This window comes from Fringilla coelebs (assembly GCF_963513975.1).
Source record: "Fringilla coelebs genome assembly, chromosome: 4".
Lineage (NCBI taxonomy): Eukaryota > Metazoa > Chordata > Aves > Passeriformes > Fringillidae > Fringilla > Fringilla coelebs.
The window spans coordinates 46,261,509-46,280,510 of NC_140032.1; the positions used below are offsets into that span (position 1 = coordinate 46,261,509).

The 19,002-nt window shown below is 54.4% G+C and overlaps 1 protein-coding gene across 2 annotated transcripts; it reads left to right on the forward strand.

The window, feature by feature from the left end:
• Positions 1–7,022: 7,022 nt before the first annotated feature.
• PITX2 (paired like homeodomain 2) lies at positions 7,023–18,356 on the forward strand (the record flags this gene model as incomplete). 2 transcript variants are annotated; one of them, XM_084204518.1, is made up of 4 exons in its annotated part: positions 7,023–7,068; positions 14,700–14,963; positions 15,671–15,876; positions 17,729–18,356. In XM_084204518.1, 4 exons carry the CDS (start codon positions 7,023–7,025, stop codon positions 18,290–18,292), a joined length of 1,080 nt encoding a protein of 359 aa, XP_084060644.1. In that variant the 3' UTR covers positions 18,293–18,356. The 2 variants fall into 2 exon arrangements, with proteins under 2 accessions (XP_084060644.1, XP_084060645.1); XM_084204519.1 differs by lacking the exon at positions 14,700–14,963.
• Positions 18,357–19,002: the final 646 nt, after the last annotated feature.

The following is a 19,002-nucleotide window of genomic DNA, read 5'->3' on the forward strand; positions in this document are numbered from 1 at the left end:
GGGGGTGGGGGAAAATTATGCATATCAAGGATGGGTTTTGCCTTGTCCTGCAGAAACAGCAGCCAGATTAGGAAGAAGGAATGTGCATGTGTGTGTACACATGTGGGACAAAGGCAGTGTATTTCTCTTCAGCCAAAAGCATGCTGTCATCTGTCAGCATTGTACGCCTGTGTACAAGCAACACCAAACACTATTTGCCTTGCAGTGCCTTTGACAATATGTTTTTCATGTTGATTTCCTCATCTGAATTTTCCTTTTTGCTCCCCTGCTCAGAGTGTATACATCTAGCTTTGATGACACTTTTAACAGCTGGTTGCAGACAAGTCGCAGGCTTGCATGTCTGGCCGAGTGTAACACACGCATATGCACACACACACACGCACACACACACACACACACACACGCACACAGCCGGTGTCTTGACCTCTCTCCCCATCTCCTCTGAGATCTGCTGCATTTGAAGTGTTTTCTTTAGCAACTCCCTTCCCAAGCTCGCCCCCCTGGCCCACGGAGGGCTGCTCCCCAGACCTGCTTTAGGTCTGGGCGAAAGAAAGGGGGCTTCGGGGGGTGCGCGCGTTGGCAGCCGGGAGGAAGAGCGGTTTCACTGCGCTGGCCCCTCCGCAGCGCCCCGCGGCTGCTCCGCGCCCGCGGGCTCGCTGGATCGCTGCGCCGGTGCACCGAGAGCTCGGGCCTGCGGGGAGCGGAGGCTGGGGCGGGAGGGGACGGGGTCATCTGGGTGTAGGACTGCGGCTACAGCGGTGGGAGCAGGAGACGCGGAGAGTTTCTAAGTGGTTAAAAAAGTTCGGATAAGCAAACTCCGGCGCTAATACCCCCCCTCCGCTCTTCTCCCCCTCCCCCCCTTTCCCCCCCTTTTTTTTTTCTTCTTCTTCTTTTTTTTTAATATATTTTTAAGGCAGTTGATGTGGTAATTAAGAATTTGGTGAGAGCCTGGTCAGGTCACCTCGTTTCTCAGATCAGAGCCCCATCAGAAATTCTTTCAAGTGTCCTTCTGCGTCGCCAAAGATGACAACAGCAAATCAATAAGTGCTTGAAATGAAAGGGGTTGCTGGCTAGCCCCCGAGGCTACAGATTTTCGCACCGCCGGTCTTTTTTTTTTTCTTCTTCTTCTTTTCTTTTTTTCCTTTTTTTTTCCCCTGAACTTCTAGCATTCCTTTGCGCTGCCTCTCCTAGGTAGAGCTACCCTTTTATCCCTAGTTTCATGACGAAGGTAAGTGCCGTGTTAGCATCTCTTTGGCGGGACGGGCCTCGCCAGCTGTGATTGCTCTTCCCTGCTTCCAGCACACGGTCGCTGCCGGCAAGATGCGAGCCGAGAGCGGCTCTGGCCGAGGGCATCCACGCCCGCCCGGGAAGCGGCGACCGCAGGCTCGGAGCACAGAGGCAGATATTTGCACTTCTTCTTCTTTTTACTTCATTATTTAAAAGAATAAAATAAAATAAAAAAGAGAAGGAGAGAAAGGGAGAAAACGTAAATAAATTATTTTTTTTAAAGAAACAATAGAAGGGGTAAGGGATCAAAGCAAAGGAAAATAAATATGAGAATCACTGCTTATATCACTCTGTGTTAACAGAGGTTGCTTCGCTTCGGTTCGCACCGTCATCCCTACCTCTAATGTGACCCGATTTAACAATCTTCCTAACGAACGACGTCCTCCGGACGTTTTAATTAGGCAATTCATTAGTAAGTCAATACAGACATTTATATTTTCTTTCAGATCAAGTGGTTAAGCGCTAATTTCGAAATGATTATAAAACACTAGAATTCGCGAGGCGTAATAACTTTAATTTATATGCAAATCAATGGGTCCATTTAAAATGCTTAATTTTTTAACAATTACTGTATTGTAGCATCGGAACGAACAGCCTGAATGAGCAATTTGAAACCAGATCTGAACAGGAAGAAAATATTCGAGCAGCCCAACAAATCAATAATGTTTGAGTGTGTTAAACATAGCCAGCTATAGGTATTTACATACTCGTTTGCTGACAGATAAGGAGCTCAGAGAGGTGGGAGGAGAGGCTGGGGGAGACGGGAGGGTTTGCTTGCGAGGGCTGAGATCATAATCCGGGAATGAAGAAAGTAAATTCTCGCGAATTGCCCCATCGCGCACTTCGGAGGATAACTCCCTTTTCCGCCGGTTCCCCAGCGCTGACGGCCTGCGCCAGACGCTGAGGGCTGCCCGAAACACGGCTGGGCTCTGCGCTCAGTCACCGCTACATACGCTTTGAGGTTTTTTATGTTGGTTAGTTAGTTTGGGGTTTTGGGTGTGTGGTTTTGGTTTTTGGTTTTTTGTTTTTTGGGGTTTTTTTGTTTGGGGGAGGCTTTTTTGGCTTTTTTTTTTTTTTTTTTTTTGCTTTTTTTTGTTGTTGTTGTTTTGTTTTGTTTTTTGGGTTTTTGTCTCTTCCTTTCCTCCCTCGTCCCTGGGCAGCGGAGAAGCTGATCGGACTCTCCTTTGCCTCACCCACTCTGTGACCCGGGATCACCCAGGGAAAAGCCTCACGGCACTCGCCGCAGTCGGGAGCACGGCTGGTGCGCCAGGTGCCTTCAAACGGATAGTGGCGATAGATTTTAAGAAAACAGCTTTTCCGTCTGGTGGGGCGATAACTCCGACCCCAAGCGGTTCGGAAAGCCGGCTTGCCTGCCGGAGGCCGGCACGGAGGGCTCTCTGCGCTGCTCTTCGCGTCCCAGCCGGGCCGGGGCAGCTGCAAGACCCCCGCCACTGCCGCCTCACCCGCCGAGGAATGGCTCCGGAGCCTCCTCGGGGGTTTTAAAGCCGTTGTCAGTGCGCTGGCGAAAGGGAGGAGATAGACTATAAATACAGCCGTCGCGCCCTTTGCTCGCCCTGAAATCTATTATTACATTTATTGCTTTGACAGAAGGGGGAAAAAAATTTGAAATCCTCGTATTAAGTCGGCTCCATAGTTTCCAGACACCCTGGAACCCCTCTTCCACGGCAGCATGTCTAATGTATTCCCTGGTGATTCTAGGCATTAATTAGTTGTTTAATAGGAGTATGACTAAAAATGTAAAAGAAGGATTAGGAGCGTGAAACGTATGTCCAGCTCCTTCCACACACTCGAGGAGGGAATGAAAATCATCCAGTATCTTATGTTTCTCCAGGAGCCATTTGCATTTCCCACCAGCTGCTCACTTTAGCCTCTCCGGGGCGGACGGAGACTGCTGCTGCCCGGTGCGGAGGCGGTCGATGAACGACGGGCGGTCCCGCTCCGCGGCCGCGCTGCCAAGGGGGGTGTCCCAGCCTTCCCTGCCCAACACACAACGGGGCTGGGGGTGTGGGGAAGATGCACACCGGCGCAAGCAGTTTGCTTCTCCCGGGTAAACAAAAGTGAGAGGTGGGAGCTGGAAGTCCCTCTCACTCTCGCTCTTTATTCGGATGCGCGGAGAAACTGGATTTCACCTGGCAGAGCGCTCCCAGGGATAGAAACGCAGGTAGCCAAGGACGCAGTAAACTAATTTATTTCTCCCTAGATTTTTCCACGCGATTTCTTTTCTTGCGAGAGAAAGTCACCCCCTCCGCTTGGCGCGGCCACCGCTGAGGCGTCGCAATCAAAGGGCTTTTCTGAGCACACCGTGGAGCGGTGGTGCTGCCGGCTGCGGCTGGGCTGACTTAACGACCCGCGGAAAACTTCGCCTCTTCCAAGGATTCGCTTTCCCTTCCAGCAATAACTGCCTAGCCCCCTGCCCACGGCTATAAATAACTAAAATTCACTCCAGGCTGAAATAATTTTAAAATAGCCACAAAGAGATCAGGTGTAGCCTCCGAGTTAGTAAAGCGCCTATTTTATTTTCTTGTGGTTCCTCTATAAACAAAGCCGCGGAAATGCTGTGAGAAAAAGCGATCACTTTAGTTTGATCTGAATAGAGAAATCCAGCTTCGATATTTTCTTAAACACGTAAAACGCCGCAAAATCGAAAATAAATTTCCCCCTGCAGGCAGCTCGGTGTCCTTTGGGGAAAAGGGAGAGAAAGTAGCGTTTTCTCGCTATAGCGCATAAATGATGCAGGGCGAGTAACAGAGAAGAGTGGCAGGATTTCGGCTATCCCGGCACCGCGCTACCGATACAGACACGAACAAGAACACCCCGCATTAAAAAAAAAATAAAAAATACAAATATATGTATACGTAAGAAGTAAGAAAAAATTGGGGAAAATTGAAAAAAGTGAGTTAAAACAGGAAACCGAGACCTCTCCCAATAGGTTGCCGATCCCTCTTCACACCTGGTGCAAGGACAGCCACCGGCCCGGCCCGGGAAACTTCGGCCACAGTTACTTGTGCCCCCCTCCCCAGCCGGGCGGAGCAGGGCGCGCCCTGCGCGGGCGCGGAGAGGCCACGGCCGTCCTCGCTCACCTCGGTTTTCCTCTGGCTACCTAGCCCGCCGCCGCGCCGCCTCCGCCGACTTTTGTCCTTCCTCCTGCCCCCTGCCCCCTCCGCAGACGGGGGCTGCCACCGCCGCCGCGGAGCCCGTGCCCGCGGAGAGCCGCGGAGCCGCCCGCCCCGGCCCGGCCCGGCCCCGCGGCGGCGGGGAGCGCTCGGCGGAGCCTGTGTGACGTCAGGGCCCGGGGAGGCGGGCGGGGCGGGGCGGGGGCGCGGGAGGGCCGGGGAAGGAGGGAGCCAGCGGCGGCTCCGCGGCCCCGCAGCCAGCGCAGGAGCCCGGCGCGGCCCCGCCGCCCCCGCCAGCCACAGGCACCAGCAGCGACAGAGCGGGGCGGGCAGCGCAACCGGCCCCGGTGAGTGCGGGGGGCTCGGGGGGTATCGGCGGGACGGGCGCGGGGCCACGAACCCGGCAGGTCCAGGCTCTGCGCAGCCCGGGACGAGCAGCGGGACCGCGGGCCGGCTGGGCAGGGTCCTGAGGGCTCGGGTTGCTGATGTCCTCCCGGGCGGCTGCGGCCCGTCCCGCAGCGCTGTCGGCGGGGGAAGCAGCGCTGCCCCCGGCGCCGTTTGCCCGCCGTGCTGGTCCCACTTCCCCGGCGGGGCGGGCGCCGAGGAACCGGCCGCGCAGGGAGCTCCTTCCTGCCGCGGAGACGCGGACCCGGGCGGGGGGCGGCAGCGGCGGCGGCAAGCGCTCGGGCTGCCCGAAAGAGATGCGGGCGGGTCTGCCGAGCCGGCTGCGGGGTCTCCCACCGGCACCGCCAGCGAGAGAACGGAGGGGCACGGCTGCCCCGCGGGCACCGCGGAGGGGTAGGCCCCGCACGGAACCCCCCTTTCGTTTGAGAGCCAGCGGCCGCGGGCCTCTGGCGGAAAGCCTCCCGCCAAAATCAGGGACCACAGCATTTCGGGCGGTGAGATCCTTGCCAGGCGACTCCAGTTTTTTGGGGATTGTGGATTTTTATTTTTTTTCCCGAAAGAACAGTGATAGATACCTATAAAGAAAAAAAAATAATCCCGCTTTCCTGTCCGCGCCCTGCAGTTGCTCCGAGCAGGTTGCTGCTGAGAGGGCCCGGCCGTGGAGAACGCCAAGGTCGCACGGCTGGTGCGTTTGCTAAGGCTGTGGGCGCACAGAGGTGCGGAGGTATTTAAATCTGAGTACTCGGAGAAAGGGAAGTGGAAAAACAAGTGGAGTTGCTTTCGTTTGTGTCGCCGGGCTGGAGACAATAGGAAAACGCTCCACTTGGCCCCGTGCTGCGATGTGCCTTGCAACGAAAATTAAGAGGATAAGGAGAGGAGAAAGGGAAGGAGCTATACGGGCGAGGAAGGAATAATAATAATCCGTTCGAGAAAGGCGCTTTTCTTTGAGGAGACTGGATTTCAGTAGAGAGAAAAAACTTCCCCTCGGTGTCGGGGCGTGTGCGTGGGGGGAGCAGTGTGTCTCCACTCGTGAGATAAACCAGCCATAGAGGCAAGCCGCGGGGGAGGGCATTTGTCACGCAGGACTAATCTTGACGGAGACCGATCCCGAAATAAGGACCATCGGCGAAGAATTAAGGTTCTCTTAATCGCCTTCCCGATTAATTTAGGCACTGCTTGTGTGCTAGGCCCGGCTGCTGGAGGGAGCGAAGTTCCTTCCTGGCGTCGTTCATCTGGGAATATAAATCGCCATGTCACGACACGACCACGAGGAATCCCGATAACCGCACCTACCCGTTTCCTTTTCCCCTTTTTCCTTTTTTTCTGAGATTTTTTTATTATTATTATTATTCCCCTTTCCTCCCCTTTTTCCACGGCCTTATCCTGCTTGCCCGGCGGAGGGTGGAAAGGCCGGGGCCTCGGGGCCCTTCTCGGTGAGCGCTGCTCATCCCAAACATGCCTCGGCTCCAGGCTGCCGGATTTCTAAGCACCAGCTAATAATGCTCCCGGTCCAGACATTAAAAAAGAAGCGAAGAAGAAGAAGAAAGATTACCGAAATGATGGTGACATGCAAATTTCCCTCGAAATTATCATAAGTAAACATTTGAAGCCTGGACTAATAAAATCCCATCTGTGTTACTTCATATCGAGTTAGTAGAGAGCTGTGATAATGAATTTTGTAATATCTCACGAACAGACATCTCAATCAGGCACTAATCCTGTGATTTTACTGCCCGACCTCTCAGATAGAGGGAGGCGGCGGTGGCAGCCGGGGAGTACGGAGGCGCAGCCGCTGCCGCGCAACTTCCGCCGCGGTGGGAGAACGGCTGCTGGTACCTACGGTCCTACGGCACCCCTGCCACCGGGTTCGGCCTGTCCCGCGGCTGAGCACGGCGACGAGGTTAGGGGACTCTCCGACGCGTGCCCATATAACTAGAAGTACAGGGAGGCCGGAGGGTTCGACGGGCTGGGAAACAGCCACGGGTGTTAGCGCCTGTCCTGTGGTGTGATTTTAGTGGGACCTGAGGCTGAGGCAAGGAGAGGGGACTCTGCGCGTATCACTGGAGAAATGTGCGCGATCCAGCCCGCGTCGTTGCGACGTAGCTCCCGGGGCGACTGTGTTTCTGGTTTTTGCATGTATCTTTCAATCCCATAGTAATTGTTTTAAAACTATTCATCTTTTGCAGATAACGGGTAATGGAGTCCAACTGCCGCAAACTTGTCTCCGCCTGTGTTCAGCTAGGTAAGAGACACCACGGCCCGCCGGGCCGGAGGCACAGCGACCCCGCTGCCGTGCGGAGCGCTGTGCGGGTGTGCGGCCAGGCGGGCCGGCCCCGGGGAAGCGGCGCCGCCTCCGCGAAGGGCTCCGCAGTGTCGGGCGCTGACCACCCAGTTACCTCTCCCCTGCGCCCCCGCGCCGTGTCCCCGTCCCCAGGCGTGCAGCTCGCCGCCGTCGAGTGTCTCCTTTATGAAGGCGGACATCTAAAGGGGGAGATGAGCTGGAGGGCCGCACGGAGCCGGCCGATGTTCCGGGCCAGCACGGTGTCCGGGCGGCCCCCCCAGCCCCAATGACACGCGGCGGCCCCTCCGCGCCGCTCCGCGGGCGCGCTGCGGGCGGCGGCAGCTCCGGGTCGGGCCCGCCTGCGCGGCGCCAGGGCGCCCTCTGCTGTCCTCCCGCGGCGCGTTAGGCACCGCTTGCGCCCGGAGGTGCGCGGCCGCGGGAGAGGGAAGCGAAAGGGGAAAGGGGGTGCGCGCACCCCTGCGGCTGCGGCCGCGCAGCGGCTCCCGCCGCTAGCGCGTGTCCCCCAAAAAGGCATCGCTGTCAGCGCGCCGTTTAGACACCCGCAGCGTCGCTCTCGTATTTATTTTTATTTTCTATTTTTTGACACCACCCCCTCGCCCGTAAACAAGACGCCAGCCCTCTCCTGCCCCCAGAGGTAGGCACCCCCACAGCGCTCCGTCTGCAGCAGAGCGAGCTCCTGTCTCTCTTCCCCTGCCCTTTTCAGGGGGTCTGACAGGCGAGTCCTGTGGTAAAGAAAAACAGCAATGCAAACATATTACAAAGAAGAAAACAAGCGCTCTGTATTTCGAGAGACTGTTTAATCCAAGATAAACGTAATTTTGTTTAAATAAAATACATTAACCTGAATTAATAATACAGGAAACTAGAGTGAATTAATAATGCACGTATTCCTGGTCTCGTGGTTAAACACTTCCTTGTAAGAATTCTGTATTAACCCTGTTTGGCCAAACAGCTCGCTATTTCTCAAATAACATCCAATGATTTCAGGAGAGGCCACGTCCCCTTCACGAGTCCACCCACCTCCGGGGACTTTAGGCAGGATTTGTTAGCTGGACATCAAAACTCCTAGAAGAAGAAACGCTTAAGCTAAAGGAAGGTTAGCGAGCAAAATCCGGGGTAATTCCAAACGCCAAAGAATTACGAACCGATAATTTTTAATCCCGGAAACATACACGATATTAAATTGTGCACAAATAGGCTTTACCAGAGTCTGGCACTTTTTCCCTCGGCCAGTAATAAGTGTTAAATAATGTGGAAAGCAAGGGTGACATTGCTTTATATATGGTTTGCCAATAAGAAAGGCCTTTATACCCTCCCCTGCCTTTTCTTCCCGATGAACAGGTGGTCTTAATCAAAGCCCTTAGCACAATCTAATGGGAAAGTGGGGACCTTTCTGATATAATAAATTTATGAGCCCTTCCAAGTCAGATTTATTCGACTAAGTATTTATAAAAGTAATATCCACATATGCTCCCTGACACGGTAACTTTAACTTCCTCTGCCGAGAAACAAATGGTTATTTTCTTAAACATCAATTATGAACCTGGATTATTGTAGTACACGCAAAATTTCCTGCCTTGTTACCGTACCAGCCGGTCTGTTTTTTACTCGCCGGGCTGCAGGGGAAATTGCTATCTAAACACCTTTAATGCCATTAATTAAAACATACGTCCGAGTCCAAGAAGCAACGGCGGTGTTGCCTGACCATTAAAACGCTCCCATTTACGGGGAAGGCAGGCGCGACGACCTCGGATACGGACATATCTCTGCCGATACGGGAATATATTCCTGCAGATATGGGTATGAACCCTGTGTGCTGCCTCAGTCCCTGTCTCTGTGCGACAGATAATGGCAAGTCCCGAGACGCCCTGAGCTGCTCGGATGACTTGCTGTAAATCGTAGAAACCACGGGTGTTTTCTCGTGATACCGGAGGGATTTGTTGGGTCTTGGCTTTGATTTGGTTAAACCTGCGTGGTACTCGTTCATTTTTGTCTTACCTGACCGTAACGACGTCATGCTTTTGGGATTTAGTTTGCAAAAAGTCTGATCCTTGGGGCTGGCTGGGGAGAGGCGTGGAAGGAAGCAGGGGTGATTGGGGACCCCTCTCTGTCACATTTTAGCTTGGGAAATTACGAGGGCGGTGAGGTAATTTCGCCAGATAGGCACCGTCGGTGGCCACGAGGAGAATGATGGCTAACTAGAACCACTGGCGTGAATAGCAAAACATGCGACTGTTTTGTCAAATCGATGGTTCTACGAAAGGAGGAAACGAAATTCAGTAGGAGACCCTCCAAAACTACACGGCATGCCGGCTTCCCGCGGGGAATGGGGCGCAGAGGGGGAGGGCTGTTCCAGAAGAAACGAGTCCGTGGCAATGCCGAGGAAAGGAAAATAGGAAAGTATGAAAATATTATTGCAGCCTAGAGTGTCAAACGCAGCCCGGCGGGTGTCAGATTTCTTCAGAGAGACAGGAAAATTGCTGCCGGGTGACCAGTCCCACAAAATTAGGAAAACTTCAGCACATGCTTCGGCAGACCCACGGCACTTGTAAACGGTTGTCGGTGGTGGATTTGTTTGAGTAATTTTTATGCAGGGGGAAAGAATGCTTAAGGTATTTGTGCGTACGTGTATATATATATAATCTATACGATTTGTTAGGTCTGTGAATTCTACTTAAGGAATCCTTCCCTGTAATCGATAATCTGGGTATTGCTGAAACAGCAGCTTCCAGCATAAAGCGTTGAAATTACATTCCGTCTTGTCTCACCATTCAGCATTCCAAATTGATTGTTTCAACACTATCGCCAAAAAAAAAAAAAAAAAAAAGGAAAAAAGAAGAAAAAAGATTGGTCTGACTATTCCGTAACTGAACATTCTTTTCAAAAACAAAAACTTAAAAACCTAACGCTGATTCAGCTTTCCATTCAGACCGGCTGAAGACACTGCAGCGTGCAAAGCAAAAGTCCCCGGTGCCTCTTTTGAGCCCCGGACCGAGGTGGGCGCGCAGGCTCTGCCCCCGCGGGAGGCAGCGAGGGCGGGGGGGCTGAGGCGGAGCCGGAGCATCGCTACCGCCGCTGGGCCGCCAGGAAGAGCCGAGCGGCACCCTCCCCTCCGCATAGCGTGGCCAAATTTGTCCCCGGAATTGTGACCCGAGCCGTGGAGCCGGGATGTTCCCTGTCCAGGGCGCGAGCACTTCGCTGATGCGCTGCCCCTGCGCGGCGCCTCGGAAGGTGCGCGCCCCGTCCCGCACCCCCCGCCAAGCGCAAATTAGAAGTTATTTATTGCGCTTCGCTTATAGAATTTTCCCCGTCCGCGGTTGGCGTCTGAGAATAATATATGCAGCGGTTGTTAGCCTCACTCCAGGGAAAACTAAATGTATAACGAAAGCTTTTTCGTGAGTAGGAATATACTAACGGAACAATCTGATGTCTTCTTAATCCTATGTAAAAAGCTCTGTAGTCTTCCTAATATTGACTGAATGGGTAATTAATGGCTCTTCATCGAGGAGAATACCCGGTAATCCGAGATAGGCGAAAGACAACAAGCCAAAGGTAAAAGACAACAGGACTAGTTGGAGGCTCTACATAAGAACCAATTTATCCATTTAGGGGAGTATTACGCCTAGAAACAAAGATCTCGTGAGGCGATAAAGGAAAAGTGGGAAAATAAATACCCGCAGTGGGTCTGGCCACCCTTCGGCATCCCCAGCAGAGCCGCTTCGCTCCCGGCCCTGCTCCCGGCCCTCCCGCTTGCCGCACCGGGGCGGGCACCGGGCATCCCAAATAAACTCAAAAAACAGCATAGAGAAACTAAATAAAAGAGAGCGACACACAGACCAAAAGCAAAAACAAAAACAAACAAAAAAAAACCCCAAAACAACCAAAAAACCAACCAACCAACCAACCAACCAAAAAACCCAAACCCAAAAAATCAACCAACCAAACACGGAAAAAAATACACCAAAACTCCCATGAGATTAAAAAGATGATGCGGAGCGGGGAGCATCCCCGATTCCCCATTTTTCGTAGGCGGCGGACGTCCCCCAGTCCATCGGGGCGCGTCTCCGATGGGCCCTGTAGCTCAGGGCAAAAATGAAAGAGAGCGATTCCCAAAACAGTTTTGGGGTTTTCTTTGGTGATAGCAGCCATACGCAGCAGGCGAGGATAGTCGGTACGCGAGTGAGCTAGCGGGGGCGGCTTCGTAGCCAGGACCCGAACCCGACAGACGATGGGAACTTCCACCAGAAAGAAAAAAAAAAAAAAAAAAAAAAAAAAAAAAAAAAAAAAAAAAAAAAAAGGAAAAAAAATTAAAACACTTGACATTTTAATTGAAACCTTTACCGCTAATATATTACCTGGGTGACTACAATTAGGTTGTTTTTCGGTTGGCTGACAGCTTTTAAAATATTATTTCACTTGGGAAATAAAAGCTTCATCTCAGATTATAGGTGGGTATTTTTGGATTTACGTGATTTATGGTCACCATGACAACTAATGCTGTGTGGTAGCTCCCCTCCTGCTCGGGATGGGGGAGTTTTAATCAAAGGCACGTAAGGAAATGCCGACAGCCTCTCCCTCTGGGCTGCCGGGGCCCGGGCCACTGTTGTGCGCTCCTTTTCGGGGCGCGGGGACTGATGGAAGGTCTGTCACGCCTGTGGCTGTGGGACGCGGGGCTGGAGCTAGGGAAGACGCGATAGGGCGGTGCGGTGGCCGGTCCCTCCTCCTCCTCTCCCCGTTCTCGGGGACAACGCGCCGGGAGCGGCCTGCCCCGTCAAATGTCCCGAGAGAGCGAGGCTGCGGCTGCCGGACACCGGTGGGCATCGGCCCTCGCCCTGCCGGGACATGAAGCGCGTAATAAGCACTCCGCGCTCCGCATGCGGGAGGGACTTTTCGCTTCGAGTCGCGGCGGCAGAAGCCAGCATTACCCAAAAATGACTGAAAATAAATTAATGAGAAAAAAAAAAATGATGGGTGTCATCCAAGACAGGGATGCATTGATGCATTGCCCCGTCTGAAAAGAAAAAAGGGGGGGAGGAAGGAGGAAATACCTCCGTATTACTCCGTAAATACCTCTGGCTCCCCCACCCTAGGGCTTTGCACACTTGTTTTCACCCCGACGTGGGGCTGGAGAGGGGCAGCGCCCCCTCCCAAGTGCCCCTCGCTGAGAAGCCGAGGCCGCGCCCGCTTGGCCAGGGCTGGGGCAGCTCCCTGCCCGCGATTTTGGCACGGCCCCGCCATGGGGAAAGGACGGGGGTGCGGTTCTAGGTGCGGGACCACAGAGGTAGCGAGAGGTTAAGAAGAAACTGGGATATGATTGGTAAACAAATTGTGCAGAATGGAGCTGGATTCATATTGACTTAGTTATAGGTCATCTGCTGCCGGTGCAAAGGGAGGAAATATTTACTTTACACATATACTTTATGATCTTGGGGGAATTAGAGGAAATTCAATAAGAAAACGGCTAGAATCATTTTAAACCCCCTATTTAAAAGACTTAAGCAAATTAGAGTCTTATCAGATTAAAATCCACTACAAATGTAAGAGCATTGTCTCCATCGAAACGCTGTGGGGTCTGAGGAAAGAGATTCTTTGCCAAATCTCAGGGATAAAAACGCGTCATTTAAACACCAGATAATGAGCAGAATGTAAATTAATTTAACCTTCTTTACTAACAGGCTGCGAAAGTAATATGTATAATTTAGCGATAACTAAGATTGCGATGGATGATACGTACCTCGAACGAGAATCAGCGACTAAGACCCTTGAGGGAGGTGGGGGTGGGGTGTGGCGGGCGGGATGGGAATGGGACACAGAAAAGTTTGGGCGCTGGGATGTGGATGTGTAGGGCCACATCAAGGGGAAGCTTTCGGTAACTTTTCAATACCAGTGACCAGCCAGATAAATTGAAGATAGAGACGCAAACCTGCGTTTCCCGCTCCTGGGCTACTTCGGAATCCCCATGCCTAAGACGGCCTCATGTCCGCTGGGCCAGGGTGGGCTCTGTAGGCTAGGGTTAGGGGACGGATTCCTCTGCCCCAGGAGGACCTGACCAGCATGGTAGGGTAACCTGTCCCCGCCTTAGACGCGCGTGAAAAAGCCCCGCACCTCCTTCCTGTGAGACACGGGTCCACAGCAGCCTCATTCCGGCGCCATAAGCGGTCCCACGAGTGGGGATTGCGGGACAGTATAGCCTGTCCCCTCACTGCCGCTGCCCGAGCGAGGGGTCAAATCCTGTCCCCAAACCTCGGTGAGGGGTTTGAGAAGTTTGTGTGCGGGCGTCCGGTTCGCTGTTGGACTTGGCCAAATTCTGTGAACGGCTTGCGTGGGCTTGGGTTCGTGGGCTGCTCCGGGTGCCCCGGGTGGCGGAATGGTCCCTCCGGGTCCACGCCGAGAGGGAGGAATGGTCCCGCTGATTACTGTGCAAGTAAGTGGTAAAACCGGGGTGGGAAAGCCTCCTTGGGCGCTAGCTTTTGGGAACCCGGTCGCAGGGAAGGGGCAGGAATGGCGGAACCACGGAAAGGATTTTTCCCCCGTGTACCCCGCCTTTAGTGCGGGCAGAGGAAGGGCAGAAAGCTGGCGAGCACGGGGACTAGAAGAGGTCGGGGGCCTCCGAGCGCGGTGTGAAGCTTTCCGTAGCTGTGTCGCAGAGGGGAGGTTGTTGTCGTTTGTGTTTAATAGTCGCTATTACTGGCACAGGGTCTGCCGTCTAACCGGCCGCGCCCCGCTTATTTTCCACCCCCTCCATGAGGAGGGAATCGGGCTTTCCTCCACCCTCCTGCAGCGGCTCTGGCAGTGCCGAGCTCCCCGCTCCTCGGCCCCGCAGGTCCGGGAGTGCGGCGAGGCGCGGAGCGGACGCGCTCGGAGCCGCTCCGACGGGGTGTCCCGTGAGCCGCCGGCGGCGGCCGGGCTGTCCAGGCGCGGGTGCCCCCGGCGGGGCATACCGGGCGGAGTTTTCCGGGGGGCCGGGTGTGCCCATCACCGGGAGAGCGCGGGGGGCGGCGCGGGGCGCGCAGGGCCGCGCGGGCGGGGCGGGGCGCGGGCGGGGCGGGGCGGGCGGCGAAGGGGCGGGGCGGGGGCGGGGCGGGGCGGGGTGGGTGACGTGCAGCGCGGGGAAGGCCGCCGCCGGTTTAAGATGTCAGGCCAAGAGGGAAGCGCCTGAGCTGATGCGGTGCGGGGCCGGCCGCGGCGCGGGTCCATGCGCGGGCAGCGGAGAGGAGCGCCCCGCGGAGCGCCGCCGCGCCTCGCCGCCCCCGCCCCGCGGAGCCCCGCGGCGGGCCGGGGGCCGCCGGCCGGGGAGCTGCCGTGTCGCCGTGACGGCTCTTACAGGACCGGACTCGCCCGCTCTCCTGTCGCCGCCGCCTCGCCCCCCCGGGCGGCGGGGACTTCGAGGCTCGCCGTGCCTCCCGGGCTCTAGTCGAACGTCGCTCGCCCCGGAGCGGCTCCCCGGCCGGCAGCCCTGACCCCCGGAGCCGCGGGGCTGCTCCGCGTCCGCGGAGGGGGCGCTGCGCGGACCCTCCTACACGTACCGACACCTACAGACACACGCACACCTTCTCCTATCGACCCCCCAGGCGCGCACGTAGACTTTGGCGTCCTTTTGCCGATGAACTGCATGAAGGACCCGTTAAGCCTGGAGCGCCTGGGAGCCGGGAATAAGCTGTGCTCCTCCTCACCTTCCTCCTCCTCCTCCTCTTCATCATCCTGCCATCACCACCAGCCCGCGCTAGCCATGGCGACGGCGCTGGCGCCGGGGCAGGCGCGTTCCTCCCTGGAATCTGCCAAGCACCGGCTGGAGGTGCACACCATCTCCGACACCTCCAGCCCCGAGGCCGCAGGTAAGAGGGGGTGAGAGGCAGGGACCCCAGCCCGACGGGCGCCCCGCAGCCCTGTCCTGCCCCGGCCCGGCTGGCAGTCCCGCGGACCGCGATGCGCCGCCGCCCCTCTGCCCGGGAGCGTCCCGCACCCGAGCCGAGATGCGTTTCGTGGTTTTTCGCGTGCGGTGTCTGTGTGTCGGCGTAGAGGAAGATAATGACATATGTAAGGATAGGCGAATAGCATGTATACTGATGGGCGAGTTACATGGATACAGATCGGCAAATAACGTGGGATTTAATGGGCGAGTAATCCCGATACAGACGGAAAATAGGGGTATATACGGACAAAGAATATTGTTACAGGCGGGCGAATAACGCGGGTGTAGGGTAAGCAAATAAAACGAATTACGTGTACGCAGAAGGGAGAATAATACGGATGCACATAGGCAGAAAGCTTGCATACGGAGAGGCGGCTCCGTCCCGCTGCCTCGGCGGTGGCTGCTCCACCGGGAGGAGCCGCCCGTGGGTGCCCGCGGGGCGCGGAGGAGCCGCAGCGGCGGGAGGCCGGCGCGGGTTAATCATTACAGCATCGAGTCGCGTTCGGGGCAGTCTGCGGGATCCAGCCGCGCTGGGGACACGCTTTTCCCCAGCCGCTGGAGAGGAGGCTGAGGAGGCTGAGGCGCCCTCGTTTTCCGCCCTGTTTTTTTTTTTGTTTCCCCCACTTACAGAAAAGGATAAGAGCCAACAGAGCAAGAATGAGGATGCGGGGCCCGAAGACCCCTCCAAGAAGAAGAGGCAGCGGCGGCAGCGGACTCATTTCACCAGCCAGCAGTTGCAGGAGCTGGAGGCCACCTTCCAGAGGAATCGCTACCCGGACATGTCCACCCGGGAGGAGATCGCCGTCTGGACCAACCTCACCGAGGCCAGGGTTAGGGTAAGTCCTGACACGGCACCCCGACTCGGAGCAGTGGGGGTCAGGGTGCGCTGGGAAAGGGAAGGAGGGCTGAAATGTTTGCAGCTGCTTTCGATTTCGGCTTGTACGTAAACTCCAGAGCCTTTGCACAAAAGCAGGGCAGAGCAGGACATTTCTGTCAAAGCGAGACAGATTGGGATCTCTCTCTGTGTCTCTGAATTATGGTTTGCTGCACGTTTCGCCCTCACCGTGCAATGCGTCCCTCTCCTTTTGATCGAAACGCTAATAAAAACATTAGCCAAGAAAGCAACTTGGAACAGGCTGCAACCTGCGCTGTCTCTAATGAGAAAAAGATGTAAAATACACAAGAGCTTTTGCTTCACTCCGAGGCACTCCCAACGTGCCCTTCCTTGCATTTTCTATTTCTTTGGGTTTCACAATTCGACGACCGTCTCTCTCCACCCTCTACCCCCCTCTGAGATTTATGGGACCATCGCGGCGCTGCAGAGATACCGCGACCGGATCCTGCTCGCCTGCAAACACCGCGCTGGGGGGAAAAAAGAAAAACTACCAACCCCAACACGCACACAAAAAGAAGCCTATAAACGGGCCGAACCTTCAGATTTTCGGAAATCCCACATAAATCCTCTCCCCGAGGTGGCTTGAGGAAAACGAGACAGTGAGAACCGGGCAGCGAGCGGGGCCGGCTCTCAGCCCCGTGCCGACGGTGTTGGCGCCGGGGCAGCAAGGCGGAGGGAGCGGGGCCCGGCCGAGCCCGGTGTGTTCTTGGTGCACGGAGCACTGTCGGTCGCGGTGCGGCTTCCGCGGAAGTTTTTGTATCGGTCCGCGCGGTGCCTCCAGACGGGCCCGTCCCCGTGGTGCACCCGGGCGGCTGCCGCCCAGCTCGACCAGGGTGGGGGTTACCACAAACACCCGCGGGTGGTTTCAATACACACGGTAAGGCGGCTGCTGGCGGCTGCCCGACGGGTCAGACACCCAGATGTGGATTGGGAAAGGGCACGCTTTTCCCATTGTCTGCGCGGGGAGGGTCCCTTAGATCTCATTTAGCACGTTGTTAAATGGTGATTTTCCCCCCCCTTCTTTTCCCTTTTTTTTTTTTTTTTCCCCCTATTTTCCCCCTGCCTCCAAAGAGCAGTCAAAAGCGTTTGTTTAGAAAGTGATTTTCGGTTCTGGAAGTTTTCACGCTAGAGGAACTTGTAGTTTTAACAAACTGAAGCAAGGATTTATTAGTTGCAGGCTTCCCCCTCCTTTCCCGTAGCGTTGCCTTAAATATTCCGCGGGTTTCCAGGCGTTTTACTCTCGCTTTGCACTTTTGTATTTTTCCTGGGTGGCTTCAGTACAGAACAAGCCAAGAGAGAAGGGAGAGGGAAAAAAAAAAAAAACCCAAAAGAGAAATGAAGGGGTGGGGGCCAGGAGAAAAGGGAGAGAATAAGAACGAAGCGTTGGCCTCTGTGGCGTGAATTAGAGCATCACAAATTATGTGGAGGGCTGTGGAAGGGGGACGGGTGGGGGGGGGGGGGTTGGGGGGAGAGTGGGGGGGCCGTGGTGAGGGTGGAATGATGCAGCCACGAATCTGCCTTGCTAAACCCAAGCGGCCCCGAGGATGCTTGGCTGTCCCAGCAGCGCACCCCGGCCCGGAGCAGGGCTCCACAGAGGAGGAGATGAACCTACACATGGAGATATATTCTCATATATATATATTTAATTTTTTTTGTACAAATTTTTATATATAACTTCTATACAGACAGGCTCGGCTGTTGCACCGAGAACCTGCAAAGGGCTGCAGTGGTGGTGGTGGTTCCTGACTAACTCGCATCTCCCTCCCTCCCTCCCTCTCCCCCCATTTCCAAAGGTTTGGTTCAAGAACCGCAGAGCCAAATGGAGAAAGAGAGAAAGGAACCAGCAAGCCGAGCTTTGCAAAAACGGCTTCGGTCCGCAGTTTAACGGCCTCATGCAGCCCTACGATGACATGTACCCCGGCTACTCGTACAACAACTGGGCAGCCAAGGGCCTCACCTCCGCTTCCCTTTCCACCAAAAGCTTTCCTTTTTTCAACTCCATGAATGTCAACCCTCTGTCTTCTCAGAGCATGTTCTCCCCTCCAAACTCCATATCCTCCATGAGTATGTCTTCAAGCATGGTACCTTCTGCAGTCACCGGGGTGCCCGGCTCCAGCCTCAACAGCCTGAATAACTTGAACAACTTGAGTAATCCCTCCCTGAATTCTGCAGTGCCAACGCCAGCCTGTCCTTATGCTCCTCCAACACCTCCGTATGTTTATAGGGACACATGTAACTCGAGCTTGGCGAGTCTGAGACTTAAAGCCAAGCAGCACTCCAGTTTTGGCTATGCCAGTGTGCAGAACCCCGCTTCCAACCTGAGCGCTTGCCAGTACGCGGTGGACAGACCCGTGTGAAACGTCCAAGTAGGAAACTGCGTGGGAATCTCTCCCCATTTCCCGCAAAGACTGAGAATTTCACTAGAAAGTAATGGGCACTAGACAGAAAGAGAAAGGAGGAAAAATCAGAGGCAGAGAGGAAGAGAGAGAGAAAGAGAGAGAGAGGAGAAAAAAAAAAGAGGAAACCACTGAAATAAGATAGTTCCTTTGTTTTCAAAGGACCTCTTACAGATTCGGAGATCTTTCTTTCACTAAGAGTATTTCAACAGTTACAAGGACATATATATATATATATATATGGACAAATGTTTGACTGGATATGATATGACATTTTAATGTTACTATAAGCTTGTTATTTTTTAAGTTTAGCATTGTTAACATAAAAATGACTGAAAGGATGTATATATATCGAAATGTCAAATTAATTTTATAAAAGCAGTTGTTAGTAATATCACAACAGTGTTTTTAAAAGGTTAGGCTTTAAAATAAAGCATGTTACACAGAAGCGATTAGGATTTTTTCGCTTGCGAGCAAGGGAATGTATATACTAAATGCGACACTGTATGTTTCTAACATATAATTATTAAAAAAAAATTGTGTGAATATCAGTTTTAGAATAGTACCTCTGGTGGATGCAATGATGTTTCTGATATTGCAATGTAAAACATGCCCTGTGTATAACATTTCGTACAATATTATTGTTTTACTTTTCAGCAAACATGAAAAAA